Raw genomic sequence first — 10017 nt, forward strand, 5'->3', positions numbered from 1 at the left:
CCACTGATTGTATGAAAATTTGTATAAAAGGTTTCTTTCAAATTTTCCATCAGCGCTCTCTTGTTTCGAATAGCACGCAACTTCTTTAAAGTTCCTTACAGACGACGGCACGTGTTGCGGAGTACGTATACTTTAATGCGACAGCCTTGATGGGACATGTGATGAGTTTCGGTTGATGTTTTAATTTCTTGCTGTTTTTCAAAAGCGTTACGTTACGATGACAGAAAAAAATTTTTTTTTTACCATGCGAGTATAAACGATTTAAAGTATAAATCAATTACTTGCAGCTTGTAATATAATAATAAACCGGATATATGAAAATGTCAGTGGTATACGTAATGTTTGATTCATTCAAGCTAACGGCATCAGCAGGACGCACGGTTTCCGACAGTGTCTGTTTAAATTTCTTTTATGTTCCTACTAGCTGACCCGGCAAACTTCGTCCCGTTTATTTTAGTACACTAAGGTCGCATTTTAGGCGTTTTTTTTACGCGGCTTTTTTTACACGGATTCCAGAATTTACGCGGTTTTTTCACGCGGATTCCGGAATTTACGCGTTTTTTTTTTACGCGGATTCCGGAATTTACGCGGTTTTTTTTTACGCGGAATCCGGAATTTACGCGGTATTTTTTTTTGCCCGGATTTCGGTTCCCCTTCACTCGGAATGCAAAATTAACGATGGTTTTTTACGCGGATTCCGGAATTTACGCGGTTTTTTTTTACGCGGCACGTATCCCCCGCGTAAAAAGCGACTTTAGTGTATTTTATTTAATAATTTTAAACATTTCAAATTCATTGATTCCTCGCGATTTGTTTATATCGTTTGAAATGATTGGTTTTATCGGAATGACAACATCCTCGACTTTTGGCTTTTGTACATCACCTCTATTCGGGAAATATATTGGGTGCATTTCAGTTATTTTCATTGTTTTCCAGAAACTAAAATAGGTCATCTTCGAATTCATAATTGTGTCTAGGGTCAATGCTTGGCTTGTTTACATCATTTCGATTACGCAAATATCCATATGTATTCGGTTATTTTCGGCTGTTTCCCAGAAGTTGCCATTTTACAATTCATTCTGAGGTCAATTTTTAGCTCCTGGTATCATTGTGGTTCCGGTGATACTCATATTGGGTGGAATTTGGTCACTCAAGGCTATTTTTTAGAAACCGTAAGTCGCCATCTTGGATTTTAAAATGGCATTTAGAGACAATTTCTGGCCCCTGAGCGTCATTCTGGTTTAAGAAACACCCATGTTGGGTGGTATTTGGTCATTTTCGGTTGTTTTTTAGAAACCGGAAGCTGCCATTTTACACTTCATAATGGTGTCTGATGTCACTTTTCAGCTCCTTGCATCATTCTGGTTCCGGAGATACTCATATTGGGTGGTATTTGGTCACTTTAGGCTGTTTTTCAGAAACCGGAAGTCGCCATCTTTAAATTCAAAATGGTGTCTGTGATCGATATTAAGCTTCTGTGAATTATTCTGGTTGCGGAGATACTCATATTGGATGGAAATAGGCCATTTTTGGCTGCTTTCCAGACACAGAAAGTTGCCATCTTACAGTTCAAAATGTTGTCTGAGGTCGATTTGTGACTTCAGTGCATCATTACGATTCCATAAGTACCCATATTGTGTGGTATTTGGTCAATTTCCGCTGTTCTTCAGAAACCGGAAGTTGCCATCTTGGATTTCAAAATGGCATTAGGAGACTATTTCTGGCCTCTGAGCGTCATTCTGGTAAAAGAAACACTCATATTGGGTGGTATTTGGTCATTTGCCGCTGTTTTTCAGAAACCGGAAGTCGCCATCTTGGATTCCAAAATGGCATTAGAATGAAATTTCTGGCCTCTGAGCATCATTCTGGTTGAAGAAACACTCAAATTTGGTGGTATTTGGTCACTTTTGGCTGTTTTCCAGACACCGGAAATCGCCATTTTACAATTCAAAATTTTGTCTGAGGTCGATTTGTGGCTTCAGTGCATCATAACAGTTCCAGAAATACCCATGTTGGGTGGTATTTGTTCATTTTCCGCTGTTTTTAAGAAACCGGAAGTCGCCATCTTGGATTTCAAAATGGCATTTGAAAACAATTCCTGACCTCTGAGCGTCATTCTGGTTAAAGGAACACTCATGTTGGGTGGTATGTGGTCATTTTCGGCTGCTTTCCAGACACCGGAAGTCGCCATCTTACAATTCAAAATTTTGTCTGGGGTGGATTTGTGGCTTCAGTGCATCATAACAATTCCGGAAATACCCATGTTGGTCATTTTCCGCTGTTTTTGACAAACCGGAAGTCGCCATCTTAGATTTCCAAATCGCATTAGGAGAAAATTTTTGGCCTCTGAGCGTCATTCTGGTTAAAGAAACACTAAAATTTGGTGGTATTTGGTCATTGGCCGCTGTTTTTCACAAACCGGAAGTCGCCATCTTGGATTTCTAAATGGCATTTGAAAACAATTACTGGCCTCTGAGCGTCATTCTGGTTAAAGAAACACTCATATTGGGTGGTATTTGGTCATTTGCCGCTGTTTTTCAGAAACCGGAAGTCGCCATCTTGGATTCCAAAATGGCATTAGAATGAAATTTCTGGCCTCTGAGCATCATTCTGGTTGAAGAAACACTCAAATTTGGTGGTATTTGGTCACTTTTGGCTGTTTTCCAGACACCGGAAATCGCCATTTTACAATTCAAAATTTTGTCTGAGGTCGATTTGTGGCTTCAGTGCATCATAACAGTTCCAGAAATACCCATGTTGGGTGGTATTTGTTCATTTTCCGCTGTTTTTAAGAAACCGGAAGTCGCCATCTTGGATTTCAAAATGGCATTTGAAAACAATTCCTGACCTCTGAGCGTCATTCTGGTTAAAGGAACACTCATGTTGGGTGGTATGTGGTCATTTTCGGCTGCTTTCCAGACACCGGAAGTCGCCATCTTACAATTCAAAATTTTGTCTGGGGTGGATTTGTGGCTTCAGTGCATCATAACAATTCCGGAAATACCCATGTTGGTCATTTTCCGCTGTTTTTGACAAACCGGAAGTCGCCATCTTAGATTTCCAAATCGCATTAGGAGAAAATTTTTGGCCTCTGAGCGTCATTCTGGTTAAAGAAACACTAAAATTTGGTGGTATTTGGTCATTGGCCGCTGTTTTTCACAAACCGGAAGTCGCCATCTTGGATTTCTAAATGGCATTTGAAAACAATTACTGGCCTCTGAGCGTCATTCTGGTTAAAGAAACACTCATATTGGGTGGTATTCGGTCATTTTCGGCTGTTTTCCAGACACCGGAAGTCGCCATATTACAATTCAAAATGTTGTCTGAGGCCGATTTGACGCTGTTTTGTTCTGGCCTCTGAGCATCATTCTGGTTAAAGAAACACTCATATTGGGTAATAAATAACAAATACCGGTCATTTGCCGCTGTTTTTCAGAAACCGGAAGTCGCCATCTTCGATTTCAAAATGGTATTTGGAGACATGCCAGGAGAAGGAAGGGTGTCGAATCATTATGGACATGTTTTTTACATCCACATACCGAATTTGGTTCCATTTGCTTGGTTAGTTTTCGAGATGTGCAGAAATTTGTGTTTCATTTGTATGGGACCCCTTGTATGGGAGGGGTCTCGAACTATCTTAGTCACCTTTCCCGGCCCCTAGAACCCCTATATACAAAATTTCACGCCGATCGGTTCGCTAGTTTCCAAGCCTATATGAATCAGACAGACAAACAGACAGACAGACAGAGCTGAATTTTTATATGTTTAGATTTGGCTTAGAGAGGGAAATGTGGTTTTGCCACTTGAAATAAAGTTTTTTTTGTTCACATAAATGAAGCAATTTAATAAAAAACTTGTATTCATTATATCTTTCATCTAGAAACAAAAATTTTACCTGCAGAGTAAACACAAATCAAATAAAATATTCAAACGAATAAAATTATGATTATAAATATTTTAATTGAATTCTCCTTAATGAAATGTTGAACTACAAATGTAAAAATATTGCAAAAAATGTTAAAAATTTATATCTGCCAATAAAAACAACTTCGTCATTGATATATTCCTCCTTTTGCAGTTCTATGTATATCCTCTAAAATGCAGCAACACAACTTAAAAATACCACATGACTAAAATATGAAAGTTTATGTGAAAGTTCAAAACAACGTGCATTTTCAAGCTAAAGATGTTTAGATTTTTCAACAGTTTAAAAAAAAAGTGTTTGACTGTTTGGAAGCCAAAATACATTTTTTATCAATGAAATATTGAATTTTTTCCGAAGCCTGTGAAAATGCGGGTATAGGTTAGCAGGGGTTTGACTTTTTTTGACTATGTAGTTATTTAAATGTGGATATTTTTACGGAATTCTTCGAATTACGCAGAGTATATTTTAGATTTGTTTAAATACGAAACTTTTCAAGATTATAGACATCATTGTGTCTTCTTTCTCAGCCTAAGTTCAATCACAACTGAAAATAATCATTGTTTCAATATATTTAAGAATTGAGAAAACAATTATATTAGGTAACAATACACACCTATTTCACTGATGAATTTTCGTTTTTCAATAAATCATTTGTCATAAATGGTAAACTTTCGAACAGTTGTTACAAAACTAGAATTGTCGAATAGATTCTTATATTTTCTGAGTGTTTCTAACATGCTAAAATATATTTACTTATTCTATGAAAAACACTGCCCTTTAAAAAAAATCGTAGTCCTAGACAATAAAACTATTTCAGGTAGCTTCGTCTGCAGCATCAGCAGTATTTAAATTTTTCCCTTTCGTTTCTGGCACTACAAACAGTAGGAAGAAGACTGCCAGGAAGCAAATCGAGGACAGCACCCACATTGTTCCGAATAATTTGATTTGATCCATCATAATGGGAAATAGCTGAAAATGGAAGAATTTAGTATCGTATTTTACGTTGGTAATTAACAATAAATTTTACCTTCAGTACGATAAATGCACTTGACGACACCATCGAGATGCTAATCGTGCTGCCAACGTTTCTTATCTGAAAGCTTGTTCTGATTAGTGTTTCGTCGAAAAACATAAAAGAATAACCATACCTTTTGTGGCAACACCTCAGCCAGTATCACGAATGGCAAAGGAAGAATTCCTACCGATGAGAGCAAAATCGTAAACGACAGGCTAACGATTGGCAACGACTGCAGCTGACTGAGGTCGTAGCCATTCTGTTGAAGATACGAGAAAAGGCCCATCGAAAATAGCCCGGCAGCAGTTCCGATCGTCGAAATTAGCATTAAAATTTTACGACCAATGTTATCGACCAGCGCAAAGGACACTCCCGTTCCGATTAGCTGAATCAACGCAACGATAATTGAGGATACGTTCGGCGTCAAATCAGAACCGGATTCTTGGAAAATTGTTGCTGAATATGTGATTATTGCTAGAGCCCCACTGAATTGATTCAGTAACATTAGAAAAATTCCAATGCACAATCCTTTTTGGGCTGGTTTTGTACCTAAATAGCGCAATTTGTTAGGAAGAAATGAAAAGAAAAACAAATCTGACCTTACAAAAATCTTTCCACCCCAACGCGTTCTCTGCGTGCGAATTTTTCTCAACCTGCACAACCTTCTTCAGCTGTTCCAGTTCCCGGCAAAATTCGGGCGACTTTTGAAAGTGTCCTCTAATTCCTCGATAAAACATCAGTGAGCGTTCGGCTTTTTCGATGCGATTCTGCTTCAGCAAACTGTAGGGCGTTTCCGGCAGAGGGCAGGTTGCACCGACAAATAGCACCGGGAAGGCCAGCATAACGGCCGGCACGGTAAAATATTCCAGATAGTTTCCGAGAATAAATCCAACCAGAATGCCACCGTTCAGCGTAATAACCAGCATCGAGCCCAGCATCCCGCGCAGCTTGCAATCGGCAATGTCGGCTATGTAGAGCGGAATGGCCCGCAGAATGCCACCCCCGCCGCAACCGGCCAGAACCCGCCCGACATAGAGATGATACACGTTGGTTCCGAGCAGTATGCACAACCAGAAGGCCTGACCAGTGGGAAAATACGGATTTGAAATGTGCTTAATGCGATGTCCGAGGAGTAGGTAAAGTGCGATTTTACGACAAGGAAATGAAAAGTTAACAAAGCTTTAAATTGCGAATTTTTCCTTCCCCTCTTTTGTTTTGTTTATGACAGCATTTGCAGAATTTATTTAATATTTTGAATGACGTGAATTGTGAAGTAAGTAAAACTAAAAGAATTCTGAAGGACCTCTCAAAAAACGATGGCAAGTAGGATTATACAGCGAGTGGGTACATTCAGAAAAACAATATTTCGAAACAACGCCTGCACGCACGAAATCACACGATCAAATGCAAATCGTACCGTCTGCGTAAAATGCAAAATTTTGCAAAGGCTTACCAGTTGTGGAACCGCAATCAGCTGTAAACCGAGACGTTTACCGAATCGGTCGGCTAGCAGTCCAAACGTTGGAGCGCCAATTAATCCGCCGAAACAGATGGTCGAACCGATCCAGGAAGCTTGCTCGATGGTCACCGGTCCGGTCGTCAGGTGAGTTCCGTTCGACTGTAGATAGGGCAGGGACGGCGAAACCCAACCGAGCGCCGCACCATGGCCAAGGGTTATGATGTTCACTGTCGTGTCATCGGTCGGGAAATATGGAAACCGTATGAACAATTAATCCTATGCCACACCAAACTTACCGGCTATCGCTCCCAAAAACTGGTTGCAGACCGATTTGAATGGTGAATTTTCCGCCACTGCTGCCGAAACAGGATGGTGCACCATTTCGGATTCGATTCAGCCCAGTTTATTCACGTCGGAATGGTTACGTACTGCAATGAACGTTTCTGGTGTTTACGCTCGGTATCAGCGATATTTTGTAGCTTGTCCACGGTAGGAAATTTACTGGACATAATTATTGTAGCTTATTATAAAATTTGTTAGGTTTCAGTGAAAATTACAAACAGACATCAAATGAGTAATTTTGTTTAAATTTAATAATTTTAATTGGTACAATCGGTATTTATACGACTCTTGCGATAATCTGATGCATGAAATATTTCCCACAATGTCATCGTCCATAACTTACTGTGCGCTAATTTGCGACTAAGCTTTCTACGGATGAAATTCATGGCCAGAATACATTGAGGCTCCACGGTGTTTAGAGGAAACAACATCTCGCGATGGTGACAATGATAATGAGAAACAAATAACGTACACCACGGTTGTACGGCGTACCTGGGCTGATTGCACCGTTCGGCTAGGTGTAAGATTGAGAACAAATCACCGCTAAGCGTACTCCGGAGACTGGCGGCTTATCGTGAATGCAATAAGTATTATTCCAGATAACTTTCTCTAGTGGGTTTTGGTTTGAAGACATGCTTTTGGCGCAAAAAGTCACAAAAAAACACATCTTTCAAAATTTCAGAAAATAAAAAAATTTTGATGGACAATTTTTAGAAAAAATCATGGTTTGCCAATACGTGCCAACTTATGAGATATCTAATTCACAAAATTACGTATTTTTTCAAATTTTGTGTAATATTTTCACTTAAGTACTTCAAAAACTTCTGTACTCGGAAGAAAACGACGTAATTATTCAATTTCTATCGAGACAAAAGTTGTAAGAAATTAATTCGAGTGAACTCATAAAATAATCACAAAAAAACGTGAAATGCAGACATATTTTATAAAAAACACGTAGATCTCTGAAACTTGAATAGTTAGAAAATTTGTATATTCTGTAAAGTTTCATAGAATCTAGAGATCTACTACTTTTAAAACTGCAAAGCTCTAGGGTGTAAGGGAAAGAAGTTAGCATCGCAACGCCACCTTCGCGGCTAAATTCCGAACTAATTCAAACATCTAAACTGAAGCCCTTACTATAGCAAGAAACTTTGTAGAAGATCGGAAACCCGTTGGTCAAACCCTGAGAGCGCTAATAATTTCGTTCCGCTAGATTCCATTCCTGGCCCAGTATGCAGTGGAATTTCGATTTTATCACGGTCAAAAAAACATTCTCCAAATTAGTATTTTTCGTTAGATATCACTGCTATGCAACAAAAAATACTATCCTCCATTATTTCCTCGAATTCAAAGTTCCGCTAGATTTACCGGAAAGTGTTTTTTTGACCGTGATAAAACCGAAATTCCACTGTATTCATTTTTCTTTGACAATTGAAAAAAGAGAAAGGGACTAAACTATACTCGTTTCTTGTACTGCTATCAAAATAAGTTGAAGGAAACATTCTCCATTACGCTTTTAAGTACAGTCGAATCGCTTTATAGCGACATCTCAGAAGACCGTCGTAATAGAGAAATGTCGCAATAAAACGAAAAAATTCTATGTAGGTATGTGTGAACAGAAGTGACCATTGAGAATATCGCTATGAAGAGATTTGTCGTTAGTAAAGAGGTCATTCGTCACTCATAACCGTCATCCTGTTCCTGCTCTGCTCATCCGACTCTTTACTGTTTAATAGCGCCTGAAAGTGCTCCTTCCACCTGGCTGCAACCGTCGGTTTATCAGTAAGCAGGTTGCCGTCCTTGTCATTACACATGACCGGCACAGGAAAGTTCCTGCTTCTGATTCTGTTGACGCACGTCGTTTTGAGCATAGCTGTCCTCTGCGCTGGCGAGCACCTGCTCCACGTACTCGCGCTTCTTCCGACGATGGGTTCTATTTTCGGCAGCTCTTGTCCCCCTGTACCTCTCTCTGTTCTGACGCGTAGCCGCAGTGAGCATGCGGCCCCTGGCACGGTTCTTCTCATCTACCGCTCTCTGGCACTCCGCATCAAACCAGCCATTGCGCTGTCTTCCACGCGTCGTACCTACCACCTCTCTCGCAGTCTTTTCGATGACGCCGTGGATACTGCTCCACAGCCCTGCTGTTCTCCGATTCGTTGATTCAGCTCTCTGGCGAATTCTGCTGCCACGCCATCAGCTTTCAAACGCTGAATGTTGAAACGCGTCGTCCTCTCTGTGCGAGATTTCAGCACGGTCGACAACCGTGCGCGGATCTTACAAACGACGAGATAATGGTTAGAGTCAATGTTTGGACCCCGAAAAGACCTAACATCAAAAAATGGCGGACCGTCAATTAGTTCGTGATCGATCTGGGAGCAGGCTTCTCCATTTGGATCGTCTAGCCGCAGCAAAGTTTATCAGTCTCAGGCCGTTTTCATTGGTTGACGAGTGGAGGCTATGCCTTCCAATGACCAGACGCCAGAATTGCTCCCTTTCAACCTGTGCGTTTGCGTCTCCGATGACGACTTTTACGTTGTGTTTTGGGCACTCGTCATAGATTCGCTCAAGCTTGTCATTGAACTCATCTTTGACTTCATCGGATTTTTCGTTTGTCGTTGCATAGGTGTTGATTAAACTGTAGTTGAAGAATTTGCCCTTAATCCTCAACACGCATATACGGTCATCTACGGGCCTCCACCGGATGACTCTTGTTTTCTGATTTCCCAGCACTACGAAACCGACGTCCCGTTCCGCTGCTTTGTTACCACTTGTAGTAGATGTGGTACTTGAAAAAAGTGTGTGCTACAGGGTCTACTGCACGGAATTCCGTTACTCCGGAATTTGGCCATCGAACCTCCTGAATCGCTGCGATTTCGGCTCCTTGCCGCTGTAGTTCTCCAGCAAGCAAGCCAGTCCGCGCTTGTTCATTGAGAAGTCGGACGTTCCAAGTACACTAAAGTCGCTTTTTACGCGGAGGATACGTGCCACGTAAAAAAAACCGCGTAAAAAACCGCGTAAATTGCGGAATCCGCGTAGAAAAACCGCGTAAATTCCGGAATCCGCATGAATTCCGGAGTCCGCGTAACAAAACCATCGTTAATTTTGCATTCCGAGTGAAGGGGAACCAAAATCCGGGCAAAAAAAATACCGCGTAAATTCCGGAATCCGCGTAAAAAAACCGCGTAAACTCCGGAATCCGCGTAAAACAAAACCGCGTAAATTCCGGAATCCGCGTAAAAAAAGCCGCGTGAAAAAAACCGCGTAAAAAGCGACCTT

General features: G+C 40.6%; 1 protein-coding gene across 1 annotated transcript; it reads right to left on the bottom strand.

The window, feature by feature from the left end:
- Positions 1-3985: 3985 nt before the first annotated feature.
- Positions 3986-6900, bottom strand: LOC129730380 (facilitated trehalose transporter Tret1-like). The gene is made up of 6 exons (XM_055689666.1): positions 6696-6900; positions 6394-6626; positions 5545-6019; positions 5074-5489; positions 4953-5018; positions 3986-4894 (listed from the first exon to the last, which is right to left on the bottom strand). Exons 1-6 carry the CDS (start codon positions 6778-6780, stop codon positions 4739-4741), a joined length of 1431 nt encoding a protein of 476 aa, XP_055545641.1. The 5' UTR covers positions 6781-6900; the 3' UTR covers positions 3986-4738.
- Between the last annotated feature and the right edge of the window lie 3117 nt (positions 6901-10017).

Source organism: Wyeomyia smithii, chromosome 3 (genome assembly GCF_029784165.1).
Source record: "Wyeomyia smithii strain HCP4-BCI-WySm-NY-G18 chromosome 3, ASM2978416v1, whole genome shotgun sequence".
In the NCBI taxonomy this organism is placed as follows: Eukaryota; Metazoa; Arthropoda; class Insecta; order Diptera; family Culicidae; genus Wyeomyia; species Wyeomyia smithii.

Excerpts from the sequence above, each read along its gene's own strand:
- LOC129730380 (XM_055689666.1), bottom strand. The coding sequence starts at position 6,780 with ATGGTGCACCATCCTGTTTCGGCAGCAGTGGCGGAAAATTCACCATTC. Across the intron at positions 6,020-6,393 it reads TGATTGCGGTTCCACAACTG|GCCTTCTGGTTGTGCATACT; the intron begins GTAAGCCTTTGC and ends CCCACTGGTCAG. Across the intron at positions 5,019-5,073 it reads CTGAGGTGTTGCCACAAAAG|ATAAGAAACGTTGGCAGCAC; the intron begins GTATGGTTATTC and ends ACAAGCTTTCAG.